At 41.6% G+C, this 19,280-nt stretch overlaps 1 protein-coding gene and 1 long non-coding RNA gene across 5 annotated transcripts in view; one reads left to right on the top strand and one right to left on the bottom strand.

Moving 5' to 3' along the window:
- LOC129473717 (uncharacterized) overlaps positions 1-17,141 on the top strand; it is a 65,339-nt gene extending 48,198 nt beyond the window's left edge. For both annotated transcript variants that reach the window (XR_008654344.2, XR_010119040.1), the window contains exons 3-5: positions 14,990-15,095; positions 16,066-16,151; positions 16,781-17,141. This is a non-coding gene — a long non-coding RNA (uncharacterized lncRNA). The remainder of the gene's footprint in view (positions 1-14,989; positions 15,096-16,065; positions 16,152-16,780) is intronic.
- The window catches only part of FKBP5 (FKBP prolyl isomerase 5), a 117,459-nt gene that overhangs the window by 2,717 nt on the left and 95,462 nt on the right, over positions 1-19,280 (bottom strand). For all 3 annotated transcript variants that reach the window (XM_055264470.2, XM_055264471.2, XM_055264472.2), the window contains 4 exons: positions 14,848-14,938; positions 10,882-10,965; positions 3,710-3,895; positions 682-921 (listed from right to left, as the gene is read on the bottom strand). In XM_055264470.2, the coding sequence (XP_055120445.1) occupies positions 682-921; positions 3,710-3,895; positions 10,882-10,965; positions 14,848-14,938 (601 nt within the window). The remainder of the gene's footprint in view (positions 1-681; positions 922-3,709; positions 3,896-10,881; positions 10,966-14,847; positions 14,939-19,280) is intronic.

Below are 19,280 nucleotides of genomic sequence, written 5' to 3'. Positions count from 1 at the left end.
GGGAAAATCAGAAGTCTTACTTGAAAAAAAAATCCTGATGGGTTTACAATTTTTCAAAAATGACAAAAGGGCTGGGCATGGTGGCTCATGTCTATAACCCCAGCACTTTGGGAGACCAAAGCAGGAGGATCCCTTGAAGCCAGGGGTTCGAGACCAGCCTGGACAACAAAGTGAAACCCTATCTTTACAAAAAATTTTAAAAAATTAGCCCAGTGTGGTGGTGTGCTTGTCCCAGCTACTCAGGAGGCCGAGGTGGGAGGATCACTTGAACCAGAGAAGTCGAGGCTGCAGTGAGCCATGTTAGCACGACTGCATTACAGTCTGGGTGACAGAGTGAGACTCTAACTTGGGCAGGGGCCTGGGGGGGGCGGCGGGGAGCAGGGGGAGCTGGTGCAAAATTGCTGTTTTTGCCATTGAAAGTCATGGTAAAAACCACAATTACTTTTGAACCAATCTAATACATCTGAAGGGAATTTAGTTTTCTCATCTCTCACGACGTGTGCCTTTGGTGACTGGAACTGCCCTACTCGACCTTTGGATCCAAAGCAGCCTCAGATCAGATTGGAAATCGTTTTCCCTACTCTTGAGCCTCTTGGGTTATTTAACTGTTTCTGTCCCCTAAAATCAAAGGGGCATGGCCAGGCTCTTGATCCACCTGCAGTCAGCGGGCTCTGCACACACCTTGGCATCCTGCTCTGCAAACTTCTTGAACATGTTGGCGTATATCCTGCGGTCCCGCTCGTTGTGTTCCTTGGCCTTTTTCTGGCACATGGAGATCTGCAGTCTTGCAGCCTTATTCTGGGGGTTTACTTCCAGCACTTTCTCAAAGTCACCCTTGGCTGACTCAAACTCATTCATGAGCAGCTGGGCTTCACCCCTCCTATATAAGCCTTTCTCATTGGCACTGTCCAGTCCAAGGGCCTAGGAATAGATGGTCTATATTTTAGAAAGGATGAATTTTAATAAATTCAGTAAACAGCTTACCAAAGTTCTCTTGCCAAAGGAGATGGAAAAAGTGTATTTAAAAAAATGGGGCTCAAGATAATTACATACTACTGATCAAAATTTACTACCCAAATTATTTTCTGCATTTAATGCAATTTCTAGAAAGATCCCAAGGAGATTTGAGAGGGGGCTCTTGAGAAGTTCATTTTAAAGTTCATTGGAACAAATAAGTGCCCAAGAATGGCTGAAAAAAATTGGGAAAAAAGAAAAAAAATAAGAGCACTTATCCTACCAGAGAAAAAGACAAACTTTAAAACTACTGAAATTAAGACAGTTTGGTTACTAGTATGTGGACAAACAGCTCAGTGGAACAGAACAAATCATTCAGAAACAGTCATGTGTCTGCATATAAAAACATTTGAAAACGACAAAGGTGGTAATGTGAATCAGTGGAGAGTTAACTTTAAAATAAACGGGGCCAGGACGGCAGCTATCCACATAGAAAATAAGAATTAAGGCCGGGTGCAGTGGCTCACACCTGTAATCCCAGCACTTTGGGAGGCTGAAGCAGGTGGATCACCTGAGGTAAGGAGTTCAAGATCCGCCTGGCCAACATGGTGAAATCCTGTCTCTACTGAAAATACAAAAATTAGCTGGGTGTGGTGGCGGGCGCCTGTAATCCCAGCTACTTGGGAGGCTGAGGCAGGAGAATTGCTTGAACCAGGGAGGTGGAGGTTGGAGCGGGCTGAGATCGTGCCACTGCACTCCAGCCTGGGTGACAGAGTGAGACTCTTGTCTCCAAAAAAAAAGTTAAATTCTTACCTCATAGTGTAAGCACAAAAATAAATTTTAGATCAATCATATTTACATATAAAAACATAAAATGTTTCAATTATTTTTTATTTTAAAATATGTAAAATCTAATCATTATTTTTTTGAGGCAGGGTCTCACTCAGGCTGGAGGGCAGTGGCTCAATCACAGCTCCCTGCAGCCTCTATCTCCTGGGCTCAGGCAATCCTCTCTCCTCAGCCTCCGAAAGTCCTGGGGTTACAGGTCACAGGTGTAAACCACTGTGCCTGGCCTCAGTTATTTTTATAATCTTGGTGTGGGGAAGTCTTTTCTAACTAGAAAGGAGAAGACAAATCTGACTACATAAACATTAAAACCTTCTTTAAAGAGAAAGATATAATCAACAAAGCTAAAAGAAAATTGCTGGGGTGTGGTGGCTCACACCTGTAATCCCAGCACTTTGGGAAGCTGAGGTGGCAGATCAACTGAGGTCAGGAGTTGGAGACCAGCCGGGCCAACATGGTGAAACCCTGTCTCTACTAAAAATACAAAAATTAGCCGGGCGTGGTGGTGGGCACCTGTGGTCTAAGCTACTTGGGAGGCTGAGGCAGGAGAATCGCTTGAACTCGGGAGGTGGAGGTTAGAGTGAGCCAAGATTGTGCCATTGCACTCCAGCCTGGGTAACAGAGAAAGACTCCATCTCCAAAAAAAAAAAAAAAGAGGAAAATAAGGAGAACAGGCTTCCTATTGCCAAAGATAGGGTTAATAGTCATGCTATATGACTGCTTCTGTCAACAGAAGACAGAAAAATAATGTAGTCAAGGCTGTGCTGGGTGTGGTACCTCACAACTTTAATCCCAGCTCCTTGGACGACCCCCATCTCTACAAAAGCAAATTTAAAAATTAGCAGGGTGTGGCGGCATGCACTTGTAGCCCCAGCTACTCAGGAGGCTGAGGTGGGAGGATAGCTTGGGCCCGAGAGTTTGAGGCTGTAGTGCATTATGTTCATGCCTATTAATAGCCACTGCACCCCAGCCTGGGCAAAATAGCAACAACTTGTCTCTAAAACAGAAACACACACACACACACACACACACACACACACACTCTCTCTCTCTCTCTCCCCATTCTGTATGAAAAAAACGAAAAAATAGGTATAAAATTAATAACTGGTCTTGGGACAGAGGATGCAATAGGAAACACTGATCCACAAAATTCAAAAATAATCTCACAAAGAATGTACAAAATAGTTGCCTTGCTTTTCTTATCCTTTTATGTCTACCTTTAAGATACATCCAATGATTAGTTTTTACTTTTACCCATAGTATAATATACACTGTTCACTCTGAGACCAGATACCTAAAACAGTATTAGCTGGTGTATAAATGTATCAGAACGATACATAACGATACAGATGATAAGCCACTGTTACAGAGTACTGTGTGTAAGCACTCAAAGACCAAAGACAGGATTAATAATACAAATGTAAAAACAAAAAGGCTGCTGATGCTCTGTGGCCCTTTCAAATTATTTATGCATATCAATGAATAAATGATTATAATAAAAATTGACCTATATATATATGCTTTGTATGAACAGTTGCAGTCTGTTAAAGTCCAGACAAGCTTATGTTAAATCTGCTCTTATTAAACTGAACCTGAGGAGTTATATGTCTACTCTGATATAAATACTACAGTTATAAGGAAGGTCATGGATAAAAATTATTTAATTTTAATCAAAACTTTTCTTCAGAATGCATTATGATAAACAGTCTAGGTATCATAAAAGTCTGACTGTAATAAAAATCTTGCTGAATTTCCCAATTCATACTGACAAACAATCCCAAACATTCAAATAAATAAAACAAAGCAAAATGAAAAATCCTGCAACCTTTGGCTGAGAGGAAGCAAAAGACAGAGATAGAGAAAAGATCTGGAGTATCTAAAGTCCATCTCACAGGAGACACGACGTTACCTTGTCACAGCATTCGACAGCTTTGGTGTATTCTCTAAGCTTCAGGTAGCACATGGCCAGGTTCAGAAAGGCAGCAAGCAGAAATGATTCAGAAGCTTTCGATTCCTTTTCTGATAAGCCATATTCCATCTCTAACCAGGATACTATCTTCCCATACTGAATCACCGCCTGCATGTATTTGCCTCCCTAGGATAAAAAAGCGTCATTACTCGTACTCGGCTCTTGAGGGGGTACAAAAGAAAAGCAAATCCTCAAAGTGAAGCAACCCCTCCAGCAAACCCTGGTACAGCTGGTTTCTTTCTTTCCTTCTGGAGATGGCTCTCCAGGTACCTTTCCCACTCCCTTGGAGGCCTTGGTGGCCTGGGGGCTGGTTTGGGGCAGTGCCTGCGCACTGCCTAGTGCTGCTCTCCAGCATTTCCTTCAGTCCCCTCAGCAGGTGTAGTACAGCAAGGCTTCTGGGCTATGTTCTTTGGTGCTAATATTCTTTAGTCTTTTTTTTTTTTTTTTTTTTTGAGACAGAGTCTCGCACTGTCTCCAGGGCTGGAGTGCAATGGCGCAATCTCAGCTCACTGCAACCTCCGCCTCCCGGGTTCAAGCGATTCTCCTGCCTCAGCCTCCCGAGTAGCTGGGGACTACAGGCTGCCGCCACCACGCCCAGCTATTTTTTTTTTTGTATTTTTAGTGGAGACAGGTTTCACTATGTTGGCCAGGCTGGTCTTGAACTCCTGACCTTGTGATCCACCTGCCTTGGCCTCCCAAAGTGCTGGGATTACAGGCATGAGCCACCACACCTGGCCTATTCTTTAGTCTTTCAAAAGGATTGTGAGCAGTTTTAGACTATGCCACTAAAAAAATGAAGAGGAAGTTACTTTTCTTTTCAGCACTTCACAGCAAATACTACATTCTGCCAAGTGCTAGTTCCAAAGACAGCCAATCTTATTTGAACCAGTCTCTGTTGCAACTACTAAATTCTTGTCATTTGTAGTGCAAAAGCTGCTCTAGACAGTATGTGAATCAATGGGTGCAGCTGTGTTTCAGTTAAACTGTACTTACAAAAACAGGCAGGGACCAGATTTGGCCATCAAACTGTAGTTTGCTGACCCCGATCTATAGGCAATGGGAATATGAATAGTTGGATAGTAGCATACAACATAAATAACAACTATAAAACAATCTACATCAGAAAGGTCTGTCAGCTATGTGAGAAAAATCTTTCTCCTATCCATATTTTTGTGCCTACCTGATTAGAATTCTAACAATTTTAAAAATCACATCAATTAATTTTATATATGTTATATGTTTTATATATGTATGTTATATATACAATATATGTTATATACTATATATGTTATATATATTATATATGTTATATATGTCATATATATGATATATATATATATGCATGCTCATATAAAAAACGCTGGGGGCTGAGCACAGTGGCTCATACCTGTAATCCCAGCACTTTGGGAGGCCAAGGCAGGCGGATCATCTGAGGTCAGGAGTTCAAGACCAGTCTGGCCAACATGGTGAAACCCCGTCTCTACTAAAAATACAAAAATGAGCCAGGCGTGGGTGGCACGTGCCTGTAATCCCGGCTACTTAGGAGGCTGAGGCAAGAGAATTGCTTGAACCCAAGAGGCAGAGGTTGCAGTGAGCCAAGATCATGCCACTGCACTCCAGCCTGGGTGACAGAGCGAGACTCCTTCTCAAAAACAAAACAAAACAAAACAAAACCCCTCCAGGGCTGGGACAATGTGTTCACTGTGATTTTAAGGTGAATGAAAGCACTGGGGGATCGCTGGTGAATACGCAAATAGAAACAGGAGTGCAAGTGGGGATTCTCCTTTGAGGACGTGATAAGCTCAAAACCACAGATGATACATCCTGCCAGATGGCAGAGGAGCAGCCAGACCTATTAGGATATTAAATTCAATGCCTGACCAACAGTGTTAAGACCATGTTACTAGGATTTACCACAGTCAAAGCAGCGCATACATCTCACTGCCGAGTTGTGTCTCCCCACAAATACTCCAACCCTCACCCAAGGACTCTGAGTAAGAGAAAAACTATAGAGCAGATCTAAGAGGACGCATCTGTGATACAGGAGACGTCAAGTAGGTGACGTAAGAAACGAGCTCTGCCTGTAGAAAGGAAGACCTGGTGTGGATTTTCTGCTGATGAAGATGGGGCAGATCTGTTCCAGCTGGAGGGCCTGGGTGTGAATGAGGGCCAGGCTACATCCCTCGAACATCCTTCTTCCCAAGTCACTCGCTTAGGAGAGGGAAGACTGGCACTAAAATCAAAGTCTGTCACCCTCTCTGCCTCAGAAATGTGTGACACAGGTTATTCATAAGAACACGAAACCAGGGCATTTTATTATAAATGCTGAAATTCTTGAGGAAATTAGATTTGCTGTGGACTGAATTGTGTCCCCCATCCCAAATTCCTATGTTGAAGCCCTCATCCTCTATGTGATATTTGCAGATGGAGTGTTTGGGGAGGGAATTAGGTTACAAGTGGTCATGAGGGTGGGGCCTCATGATGAGATTAGAGCATTCATAAGAAGAAACTCGGGTGCTTGCTGCCCTCCGCCCTCTCTCCACTCACATGCATGTGGAAAGGCCACGTGAGAACACAGCAAGAAGAGAGCTACAAGGAACCAGAGGAGAGGCCCTCCCCAGATACTGACCCTGCTAACACCTTAATCTTGGACTTACAGTCTCCAGAAGTAAATTCCTGTTGTTGAAGCCACCCAGTGTATGGTATTTTGCTGTGGCAGCCCAAGCTGACAAAGACAATACTTAGATTTTGTCATAGTCTTAGGCTTACCACTCCTTTTTTAGATGCTACAAAAAAATAATAAAGTCCTCACCAGTTTCAGGTCGGCATTTTCTGTCACCGCCTTTTCTCTTGCTGGTCTTTGAGGACAGGCAGCATTGTCCTCTCCCTTTTGGAATATTCAGGGTTTGGCACCAAGAGGTCTTTAATAAACGTTTGTTGAGTAAATATTGAAATCAAAGGAATGTAAGTATGGAATATAAACTTTTTCTAAAGTGGTGTGGTGGCTCACGCCTATACTCCCAGCACCTTGGGAAGCTGAGGCAGGAGGATCTCTTGAGTCCAGGAGTTCGAAGCTACAGTTAGCTATGCTTGTGCCACTGCACTCCAGCCTGGGTGACAGAGTAAGACCCTCTCTCTCTCTAAAAACAATACCAACAACAAAACCTTTTGCTATCGCTGGGAGCAAAAAAGGTGTGGGTGGAAATGAAAGGTGTTGTTTCACTGAGATGAGATAGGAAGGACAGGCATTTCCCCTGTCATGCCTCATTTCTTCATCCTTCTCCTCCTCCATCTCTAATGCATCTATTAACTTTTCTGATTATCTCCTAATATATTGTATAGGGAAAGAAAAGAAGAGCCAGGGAAGACAAAAACCTAGATCTTATCATTTCAGTAAGTTCGGAATAATCAGAGTGGTAGAAGGCTATGGTAAAACAAAACAAAACACAAAAAACAGGTATTAGACTTCTTAATAGTTCCTTTACATTTATAGGGCATTTTAATTTTTTTGAAAGCTCTTGCATATATATATCACGTAACTTTATTTAGACTTCAACTTCCAATGGGCAAAAAGTCTGTCTTGTACTCCCTTCTTCTGAGGTACTAAAGCAGTTCTCAACTGGGGGGTGATTTTGCTCCCCAGGGAAAATCACCTGCCTTGCCTGGCAGGTCTGGAGGCATTTTTAGTTGTCATAACTGGGTAGGATGCTACTGGTATCTAATGGGCAGAGGCCAGGAATGCTGCTAAATATTCTACAATGCACAAGACAGCCCCACACAATCAAGAAGTATCCTACTCCAAATGTTGATAGTACTGAGGTTGAAAAATTCTGCACTAAAGGAAAGAGATAAAAGACAAGGTGGACTCTTCTTAGGAATTTTTTTAAACCATCAAATCTTAGAGTCATAAATGGCTTGTTTCTAAATCACATTACTGGTATCTTGGAACAGCAAGGGTGGTGAAAATATAGCAAAGCCCGATTTATCTGAAGAGTTTAGAGGTTGAACGATTCTCGTCAACTAGTTTTAGAAATGCTTTCTTCCCAGGAGAAGCACAAGGGGGCGCAAGAATCCCACATCACTTCAGTGTCCTTAGCCTTCTTGCCACTCTGCTGCCAAGTCAGAAAAAAGAAAAACACTGACCAGGTGTGAGTGAGTTAATGCTCCTGCCCTGCAGAACACTGTCAGCTGTGAGGGCAAAAATCGTGTCTGTTTAACTCGCTTGCACAATGCCTGGCTTAATATTATGCTGTTACCTGTACTTAATAATTATTTTCAGAGCCAAATAAAGAGTTCTCTATTTTTCTTCTCTTGAGTATTCAGAGGTTGAAATGAGGACTTTACATCTTTAATGGCAAAATCATTCCCACTTAAAAGCTGAGTACAATTCAACCCTACTCAGGAGAGAGGCTTTACCCATTTAGGTATAAACCAAACCAACAGATCAATGGAAAGAGAATTCCAATATGCAGATGGCATGAAATACAGATCTTTAGTTCAGCCCATCTCTGCTCTCACCTACACATCTGGACTCTGTGCAAATGCATAACATGCCAAGTCAGACACCCTGGAAAGACAAGGCCTGGGAGGGCAGTATGGCAGATTGAAACCTGCCCTGAAAGTTGGGAAGGGAGTATGTACAGGAAACTATCTACTAACCATTTTGAAGTTTTACAGCTAAAGCTAGGACTACTGCTGGGATCCTTTACCTATAATTATAAAGGTGCCTCCAGGGAAGTTTTTAGTGGTACAAAATGTTCAGAGACATTCTGGGAGAAAAGTCTCAGGTCAGTGGTTTTGAATCTTTCATTAATTTTTCCCCAGTGGACTAATGTTTTGAAAGATTTTGCCTATCAAATTCCATGTTAAAAATAATTTTTTCCATGTGTGTGACTGCTGATCCAGATTTTATCCAAAGATTGGTAATTTTAAGAAGGTTCATAATAGTATCACTCTTGCAGTTGTGATGCTGATAAGCAACAAAGTTAAGTAACTGTACAGACACTCATTGCTTTCTGCTACAGATCACTAATTCTGGCCATCTCTCTGTATATATTCAGAACACAGCTATATGACACATGGCTTCATAACATTATTTCATTACCAATAATGTTCTCCAAAATTCTGTATCATAGCACCAATTAGAGCCTCTGAATAGCTGAGCTGTTTTACTACACTGATCGATATAATTCTAGTCAAAGGCCAAAAGCCTCAAATCTTCCCAAACTGTTAATATTCTATTTAGAAGTATTGAGAAATATATAAAATATAGTTAAGGATTTTTATGGACTTCGGAAATATAGGAAATACCGTTAAGGATTCACGATCTTAAGAAATTTTGTAGAAACATTTTTCACTCTAGTGTATTATGTATTTGGATATACAAATAACCCACTTGGAATCTTACTTGAATAGTTTAGAAGTATCCAATATACCTCAATTAGAATTAAAAACAACAAAAAAAAATAACACTTGTTCTTGAGAGTTTAGAAACTCAGAGATTCAGGCTGGAAGGAAACTTGGGGAACATCTATTCTAACTCCCCTATTTTTCACTTGAAAATATAACCTCTTTGGACCTTTAATGACTTTAAATCATTTGAAGAGCCATAAGCCCATTTTCCCCAATTCCGAGCTTATTCTATCATACCCCAGTGCTTTCTGGTGATCCATAAAAGAGTTTAGTATACATAGTAAATAATGATAAATAAGTATAAACATATAAATATGTTATCTAAACCCATGATTTTAAATTTGTTTGAATACCACCCACAGTAGGAAATATGCAATCCAGTACTTACTCATACACAAGCAAAGTTTTATGCAACAAAACTGATCCTTATAACATATTGCAATACACTTCCACAAAACTGATTTCATGACCCAATACTGTCTCGGCTCAAATTCTGAAAACACATGGTGCCCTCTGGCTGTGTTAATTTTGGGTTGATTATATATCCTTACATAATTCTGTAGTTGTTTCATTTGGATTAACATTGCCACTCCTCTCTCCTGACAAGGTTGTAACTTAATAATAGCATGTCTTATAGCAGATGCCCCATAAAGATTTGTTAACGTACATTTATGCCTCACTGCTTTATACTGCTGAAAAACATCTAATTTCTGCTCATGTATTGCAGTGGCAGAAAACGAAAGAAACCTTGACAGAACTCCCATTCTCCCTCTAATTCTCATCACTAAGCCCTTTCTGCTTGACATGGAGAAGGCATATATTTGGGGTGGGGAAGTAATGGGTAGAACACTGATTACAACAGAATGAAGGGCAGTTTCTTTTTTTCTTACATCTAGAGGTTTAAGATCTAAGTGAGAAAGTATCACACTCCTAGATGCTCCAAGAAGGGTTTCTGAGAAGCAATCTATGATGAATATCATACAGGAATATCCGGAGATTCCTCATAAAAGCAGGTGTGCAGGAATCATCTTGGCCGTTAGAAGCAATCAATACTCTCCTGTCAGTCAGTTTCTTTTGAAATCTGTGCATGTTCTCTTTCCTTTTGTTGTATGCTCTAGTGACTTCATCAAGACAGTATAAAGGAAGATGGGCCGGGTGCAGTGGCTCACGCCTGTAATCTCAGCACTTTGGGAAGCTGAGGTGGGGGATTGCTTGAGGCTAGAAGTTTGAGACCAGCCTGGGAAAGAAAGGGAGACCCTGTCTCTCATACAAAAAAAAAAAAAAAGGAAGAAAGAAAAATGATATGAAACTTACCCCTATGAATTCCATTCTTTGCTAACAATTATTCTATTCATTCTTTTTTCATTCCAAAAACACTTGTTGAGTGCCAACTATGTACCAAGCAAGATGCTTTAGGAGTGAGTGATACTGTGGTGGGTGGGGATGCCAGACCTGGTCTGCCTGTATGGAAGGTTACAATCTAGAGCAGAATGTGTAAAAGAAGAATCTGTACTTTTTTTTTTCCCACATTATTCTTTTCTCACCATTTTTCATATTGAAAATGACAGATTTGTAAAAATTGCAGCTTATTCTTACCAAGCAGAGTGTTGATAAAATTCAGAGTAGGAAATATCAGCACAATTCACTGACATTTGAATAAATTCTTTGAGATGGAAAGGATTGTATAGTGACTCACACACCTTGAAGTATACGGTTCCCTTCTCTTTGACAATGGCAGCCTGCTCCAATTTTTCTTTGGTATCCATCTCCCAGGATTCTTTGGCCTGTGTGTAAATTTGTGACAATGGTTAGATGAACAGAGAGAAAAGCATCAGTTGAGGCCTATTAGAACAAAGAGCAGCTAACTCTAGAAGATGCTCCAAACTGAAAACACTTTGGCTGTTGAAATTGTGTGTCAGTGCCAATTTACTGCTAGGCCAGTGCTTCTTCACACTGTTTTAAGAACTCACTTTCCATCATGACCAAGTTGCAGCTTGAACAATGTTGCTCAAGAGAGAGGAGCCGAAAAAACACAGTAAGGAACATACTCTGGTAAGCACTGCTACAAGGTGAATCTTTAGAAATATAAGGTGAAGCCACACAAAGTTAAGGCCATGCCTTATCTCCCTCTGCAAACCTCTCCACTAGGCTGTTTCTCTCAAGCCTGTTTTTCAACTCTAAAATGGGAACATGACTGTAGTCAAGTTGTAGTTTGTATATTCATACAGAATTTTCAAAATTCTGGGTCAGGTTGTCTCGCCACTCTAAAACAACCAGATATACTAATAATACTGCTAAATTGTATCAACTTGCAGATGTATACTGGGGGGACTTCAAGCAAAACATAACTGGGAGTAAAGCTCATGCAAAAATATCACTTTAGAGCCATAAATAAATGACTTCATTATCATCTGCTAGCTTGTATTGTGTGTATTATTACTTCCACCATTACAGATACAAATCCAGAAATAACTGCACTTGCCATTTAAAAGCTGGATTTAGAAGGATCATAGAGTCAAGAGAACAAATTGGGAGCCTTTAGGAAAAGTGACAGTGGGTGTGGTGAGTGCTATTTACTGCATATAAATTATGAAGTTTAAATGGGTAACTAAAATTCTCTCTATTCAAAAGATAACGAGTGTGTGTTCCTGGTGTCACAGCCCCTGCTATCCTCTACTTTTATTATTATTATTATTATTATTATTTTTTGAGATGGAGTTTCGCTCTTGTTGTCCAGGCTGGAGTGCAATGGTGTGATCCTGGCTCACTGCAACCTCCGCCTCCCGGGTTCAAGTGATTCTCCTGCCTCAGCCTCTGGAGTAGCTGGGATTACAGGCATGCACCACCATGCCCGGCTAATTTTTTGTATTTTTAGTTGAGACGGGGTTTCTCCATGTTGGTCAGGCTGGTCTCAGACTCCCAACCTCAGGTGATCCACCCACCTCAGCCTCCTAAAGTGCTGCGATTACAGGCATGAGCCACCGCGCCCAGCGACTATCCTCTACTTTTTAAAAGTGAATAATGAAAGGGTTACTCATCTTTCTGGCAACTCGTAATTCTGCTTCCTAATAATGTAGCTCAATTACTCAAAAACCTAGTTATAGTTCAATTCCAGGTTTTAGCACCCAAAAAACATAAACAAAGAACACCTAGTTAATAAGTCTCTGTATTTCTTAGGTTGGCTTCAGTCTTTATGGAATTTTTTTTTTATTTTTTCTTTTTTTGAGACAGGATCTTGCTCTGTCGTCCAGGCTGGAGTGCAGTGGCGTGATCACGGCTCACTGTAGCCTATATTTCCCAGGCTCAGGCCATCCTCCTGCCTCAGCCTCCCGAGTAGTTGGGACCACAGGCATGTGCCACCATGTCCAGCTAACTTTTTTTTTTTTTTGGTAGAGACGGGGTCTCACTATGTTGCTCAGGCTGGTCTCAAACTCCTGGGCTCGCCATCCTCCTATCTTGGCCTCCTGAGTAGCTGGGACTACAGGAACGTGCTACCACACCCAGGAAAATTTTAAATTTTTTTGCAGAGAGGGGGTCTCACTATGTTGCCCAAGCTGGTTTTGAACTCCTCAGCTCAAGTAATCCTGCCTCGGCCTCCCAAAGTGCTGGGATTATAGGTGTGAGCCACCATGCCTGGAATATAAGTATATATATATATATATTTTTTTTTTTTTTTTTTTTTTTGAGACAGAGTCTTGCTCTGTCTCCCAGGCTGGAGTGCAGTGGCGCGATCTCGGCTCACGGCAACCTCCACCTCCCGAGTTCAAGCGATTCGCCTGCCTCAGCCTCCCGAATAGCTGAGATTACAGGCACCTGCCACCACGTCCAGCTAATTTTTCTATTTTTAGCACAGATGGGGTTTCACCATGTTGGCCAGGCTGGTCTCGAACTCCTGACCTCAGGTGATCCACCCACCTTGGCATCCCAAAGTGCTGGGATTACAGGCGTGAGCCACAGCGCCCAGCCTGGCCTAGTCTATTCTTAACAAGGCAGAGGATTAAATCACATTGCCCCAAACAACATCATATACCTTCATGTGATTTCAAATATACCAAGCAGCAGTGCATGAATATACTCTTGGAGTGATGGCAGTGCACAGGCTTGTTGTGGCACACCACTGGGAGAGTGCTCTTAAATAAGCAATGTCCACTGGGCCATGAGAGGGAAGGGGCAAGAGGCTGCTTTATAAAAATGGAAATAGTAAAGCCGTAGGTCTAAATAACCACATGCTAAAGATTATCTTCTCTCTCTTTAATAACAGAAAAACACCATATGCTATGACGACAGCATTGGAGGATCAGTGCTGAGCTAGCAGGCCTTCAGAAGAGGTTACGTGACAACAATCAGTGGTCATAACCAGAGCATATGTTTGTTTGGGGGAACAAGAAGTGGAAGGGGTATGATTAGGAATGTCACTATTGGGGGTGAATCCCAAAGCAGGCCTCCCCTCACTTTCTTAGCCCAAAGGTACAGGCCCACAGGACAGTGATTTCTTTTCTGAATCTAACAAAATATAAATGGTCATGTTTCCATTTATATTAATGTGCTTAATGTGGCCAGGCACAGTGGCTCACCCCTGTAATCCCAGCACTTTGGAAGGCCAAGGCAGGAGGATGGCTCGAGCCCAGGAGTTTGAGACCAGCTGGGGCAACACAGTGAGACCCCATGTCTACAAAAAATAAAATTAGCTGGGCGTGGTGGCATGTTCCTGTAGTCTCAGCTACTTGGGAGGCTGAGGTGAAAGGATTGCTTGAGCCCAGGAAGTTGAGGCTGGAGTGAGCTATGATTGTGCTCACTGTATTCCAGCCTGGGTGACAGAGTGAGACCCTATCTCGAAAAAAAAAAAAGCTTAATGTACAGAACGTGGAGGTAGCACTGTGCAGGAACAAAAAAGGAACACAAATGCAGTCTTGAGCTCCACAAAGGGTAGGGTTTGGGAATGCCAGGGGCACGTGGCCGAAGACAACAGCATACCTAACTCAGGTATATGCTGTGTGTGTCCAGTTCAGCTGCTGCTGGGAGCCTCCAGAGTGAAACTGAGATGGAAATATGTTCAAGGAGGCATGCTGTTTCTGGAATCCAAGGCAACTGACAAATTATCTGTCTTCTCTACTTGGAGAAGTATGAAAAAAAAAAAGGCTTCAGGTTAGCTGGTTTCTTTCTTGTATCCCTGGTCACAGAGCCTAGTGGCCCTCGAGGACTTGCAGTTGGGATAACAACTTGGAGCCACAGTGCAGGCCTCTTCGTGACTCCTGTGAAGGGTACAATCCGTTCAGCTCTGAAAAGCTGCACCCCACTCCCCCAAGGAGCCACTTGGCAGAACGTGAACCTTTCTGTCCTCAACCCAGGAAAAAAAAGTACAAAAAGAACAAGTCTAGGAACAAATAAGGGAACAAGTCCTGGATTCTACCCAAAAAAGTTAAAAAAAAAAAAAAAAAAAAGCTGACACATAGGAACAAAATAAGAACACGGAGCTCCTTCGTTGTATATCAGCTGTGCTATGTCAGTTGTTCTATTCTTCAGCAGCAGTGTTGGAGGCAAGAGACAAACTTGATAATGAATAAACACCATCTATCTATACCACCTACTAAGATAAGATACTGATTTATAGGAAGTGGATGGAGAAGAAACCTACCATAATTTTAAGGAAGTTGGTATTTTCTCACCTTTTCGAAGCTCTTAAGTGTAACTTCATATATAAGCTCAGCATTAGGTTCAATGCCAAATTTAGGCTTCCCTGCCTCTCCAAAACCATATCTGAAATGGAGAGTAAAAAATAAAACTTTAAAAGAATTGGTGTATTTCCAGGCACTTCCTTCGTATTTTGAGGCATCAACAGAGCTATCGTTTGCAAGCTACATGTGTCAGAGACCCTGAAGACAAACCAGATGTTGACCAGAAGATACAGTGTGAGGTATCTTCACTGCTACAGTTTTCTTAGAAACCAGGCTAGGTTTAGTTTTCTTTTCTCCTTCACATTCACATGTAATACAACACCTGTACTCCTTGGGGCAGCTTGATTCATGGGATTTTAAATGTCACTGCCTTTTCCTCTACTTGATTTTATATCTAGCTTTTTTTTTTTTTTTTATAAAATGGCCATGATTTAGCTGTCAGGAATTTTCCCCTAAGTTTTATCAGCAGAAACGACAGAGAAGACACAGCCACTGTAATTGTTAGAGTGGTACTCATGGGAAGTATGTTTTAATAAGCTTTTAACTTTAAAGTGCTGTCACTTCTAGTAGTACCACTTCCAGTCACGTAAGTGAAGGGGAAAGGCTCACACATCAGGAGAGAAAAGTTTTTACACTATTTAAGTTTTTTAAAAGCACATGAAGAAACACAAATAACATAATGATATACTCAAAAACAGCTGCCCTAAGCAAGTTCTGACACCTCCTCTAGAGAAATATTCTTATGGCTTGTAGCTATCAGAGTGTAGGATTCTATAGCTTTTAGCCAAAACTTAATGAAAAAAAAAAAAAAAAAACTGAGGACATATACATTTGTTTTCTTGGGATCATGTAAGATCTCCAGCAAATTAAATGTATTCGGGAAGCAGATATTTACTAGAAGGGGAGCTGTAGCAGAGCTCTGTCTGGTTCAGCTGTTTCCCAGTGTTTAGAACAAGGCCCAGCATATTAGTCAAGTGTTCACTGAAATATATTCTGTTCCCATTTGTTGCAAGCCAAGCTGTTCTTTAATATATGAAACGGTATTACAAAAAACTTAGTAAACTCAAGCTTTCAAGGTACAGGTTGAAAGATGTCAAAACCGAGTTAATCTAATACCTCCAGTTTTCTCTGGGGCAAAGGGACTAGAGTGGGAACACTCAAATTTTGTTGCTTGCACCACTTTCTTTACCCTTTGCCTGAATTTTCCAGGAATAAAAATGCTTACTCACTCACCTCCACTGTTACACAGAAAATGGAAGCTGGAGCCAGAAAGAGGAATAGAGATACGAGAGCTGGTAGGAATGAGGAGCGGGGCAAAGGGTATCTTCCACAAAGACATAAACAAGGACATAATTACCAGTGACCAATTTTAAGAAGTGATGCCTAATTTTCTACTTTGAGCTCTTAGATATATATGTCTACTATCTTGTTTCTCCCATCTGATAAATTAAAAAAAAAATTCCTTAACTACCCAGGTAGGTAGGTGAGTCCTTGCTAAGCACATATTTTCTGAGAGCATGTTATATTTGGAGTCCTGTGCTAAGCAGTTGCAAATGCAACAAATGATCTGGCATTTACCTTAGACCAGCAGATCTCAACCAGGGTGATTTTAACTCCTCTTCCCTCCAGGAAACCTTTGGCAATGTCTAGAAATATTATGGGTTGTCACAACTATGGGGGTGCTAGTGGTATCCAGTGGGAAGAGGCCAGGAATACTGCCAGATATTCTACAATGCACGTGACAGCCCCCTATGACCAAGGATTAGCAAGCCCAAAGTGTCAACAGTGCTGAGGATGAGAAAATCTGCCTTAGAGGAAGGTGGGTGGAGAATGCGGGGCTGTATCAAGGGAGGCACCAAGTGTCCTATTATTGATGGGATTAAAGAAGACTAAAGAAAAATATTCTTTCTACAATCTCTCCCAGGTTAAAATGAAGCGATTCAGTCAAGATACGTGTGGCGCACATGATCCTGCAGAGGTGGAAGCCCACGCCAAGATATTCTGGCACACCTATCCTGACTTCCATGTTACACAGAAAGTTGTCAGCCTGGGTGAAGAAGGAACCAGGACACCCAACTCATCTGACTGAAAAACAAAACACCACAAGAGGAATCCCAGGACCTAACCAAAAGATAATCTAGACTACAGTAACAGAAGGGATTCAGTGTTAATGTCCTTGAATTAAGAGTTTCCTCCAGAGAATAGAGATACAAATAATGACTATTAATGACCATTAAACCTTAATGTGCACATAAGAAACACTTGGACTACAAGCTCTTATCAATTGCTCCCTTTTTTACAGATAAAGAAACAGAGTGCTTCCTGAGAAGTCACACAAAGAGGCAGTGGTAGAGCCAGGGTTTAAATTCAGACCCTGTGTGTCCCCAGAAAATAAGTTTTTTTCTGACTCATACTGCCGCATAACTAGACACTATGGCTTTTGGTAGCCTGTTTTTTATTTTTGAGTTTCACTTTGACACCCCAGGCATCGTGCAGTGGCAGATAGCTCACTGCAACCTCCGCCTCCTGGGTTCAAGTGATTCTCCTGCTTCAGCCTCCCGAGTAGCTGGAATTACAGGCATGCACCACCATGCCCAGCTAATTTTTGTATTTTTAGTAGAGACGGGGTTTCACCATGTTGGCCAGGCTGGTCACGAACTCCTGACCTCAAGTGATCCTCCCGCCTCGGCCTCCCAAAGTGCTGGGATTACAGGTGTGAGCCACCACGCCCGACCAATAGCCTGTGTTTTTCTTTGGGGTTCATGCTTGACAGAAACATAAGGAAGGAAAAAAAAGTTAAAACTATATACACTTTACCTAAAACAAAAAAGATTAGTCTCAGTATTTAAAACAATACAAAGGGAAGATATTATCCCAATGAGGAGAAAGAAAAATGGATTGTCTGGAAATGTTTTATGACTTTCTTATTATGAAGACATTCTAGGCCAGGCGTGGTGGCTCACACCTGTAATCCCAAGCACTTTGGGAGGCTGAGGCTGGAGGACTGCCTGAGCCCAGGAGTTTGAGACCAGCCTAGACAACATAGTAACATCCTGTTTCTACAAAATGAAAAAAATTAGCCAGGCAGGATGGAGCACACCTGTAGTCCCAGCTACCCAGGAGCTTGAGGTGGGAGGATCCCTTGAGCCCAGGAGTTTGAGGCTACAGATTATGCCACCGTACTCCAGCCTAGGTGACAGAGTGAGACCCTGTCTCAGGGGGTGGGGGAGGGACAGAAAGAAAACATTCTTCCCGAGAGTCTATCAGAGTATCAGAGTCAAAGAGAAGGTCTGCCTTGGAAATTTTCTGGAGAATGAAATACAGATGACACTAAGAGCTATTTGCAGATATTTTCTGCAACAGCCATACTTATAGCAACATTTAGATGCAATGTATTATGAAAGTGGGAACCTGAATAAAACAAGTAAATTCACTGCATGCACTGAAAACATGCTTAGCATGTAGAGGTTTTCTGCACACAACACACAGTATGCGTATACACACATATATATAGCATGTAGGGGTTTTCTACATATATATGTAGTACTATGCAATGCATATGCAGCAGTCTCATATTACAGAGAATGCACTTCACATAATTCCTCAACATACCGACACCTTGAACAAAAATAATGTTCCTTTCTAAATATGCCTAATTATTTCCATAAAACTCATAAAAAACTTTTATACCTAGAAATTTATGAAAAAATATTGACAACTTTTATGCCTCAAAGGATCTGAAAAATCGATCTCATGTTAAACAGGATTTCCTTTTTCTTGTGGTCTGAGGGTAAAATGGAAGAGAAGGTGAGCCGTCACAATAGCAACAAAAGCTCACACACTGCGGGCTCATGTGTGCCCTACACGTGCAGGATTTCATTTAGCTCTCCATAACTTTATGAGGTGGATACTGTCATCCCCATTTACAGAGGGGAAACTGAGGCTTAGGAGGGTTAAGTGCCTTGCCAAGTGCACAGAGCAAGGTCTAACCACTAATGATACAACAAAACAGTTTAAATCTGAAAAGAACTGTTTGCATTAAAAAATATAAAGAAAATTTCTATTTTTCTTTGTCATTAAACTTGAGACATCTATCCCCACAATTGCCTTGTCAGCCAGGCTAAAGTGTAATGTATATAAACTGGTTCATATAACATTACGTTGTCATAATACATACAGAATTTATCCTAAGGGAGCTTAAATTTTGAAAATATACATTACACATAAATCCATCTCTCTGAGTTTACAACTACTGTAATTTTGAAATGCTGATTAAAAGTAATCAGAGATGACCTGGCGCAGTGACTCATGCCTGTAATCAATCCCAGCACTTTGGGAGGGTGAGGCAGGCGGATCACTTGAGTCCAGGAGTTGGAGACCAGCCTGGGCAACATGGCAAAACCCTATCTCCACAAAAAATACAA

Source organism: Symphalangus syndactylus, chromosome 23 (genome assembly GCF_028878055.3).
Source record: "Symphalangus syndactylus isolate Jambi chromosome 23, NHGRI_mSymSyn1-v2.1_pri, whole genome shotgun sequence".
In the NCBI taxonomy this organism is placed as follows: domain Eukaryota; kingdom Metazoa; phylum Chordata; class Mammalia; order Primates; family Hylobatidae; genus Symphalangus; species Symphalangus syndactylus.
The sequence above is the reverse complement of the archived record's forward strand: the minus strand, read 5'-3'. Positions and strand labels throughout refer to the sequence as shown.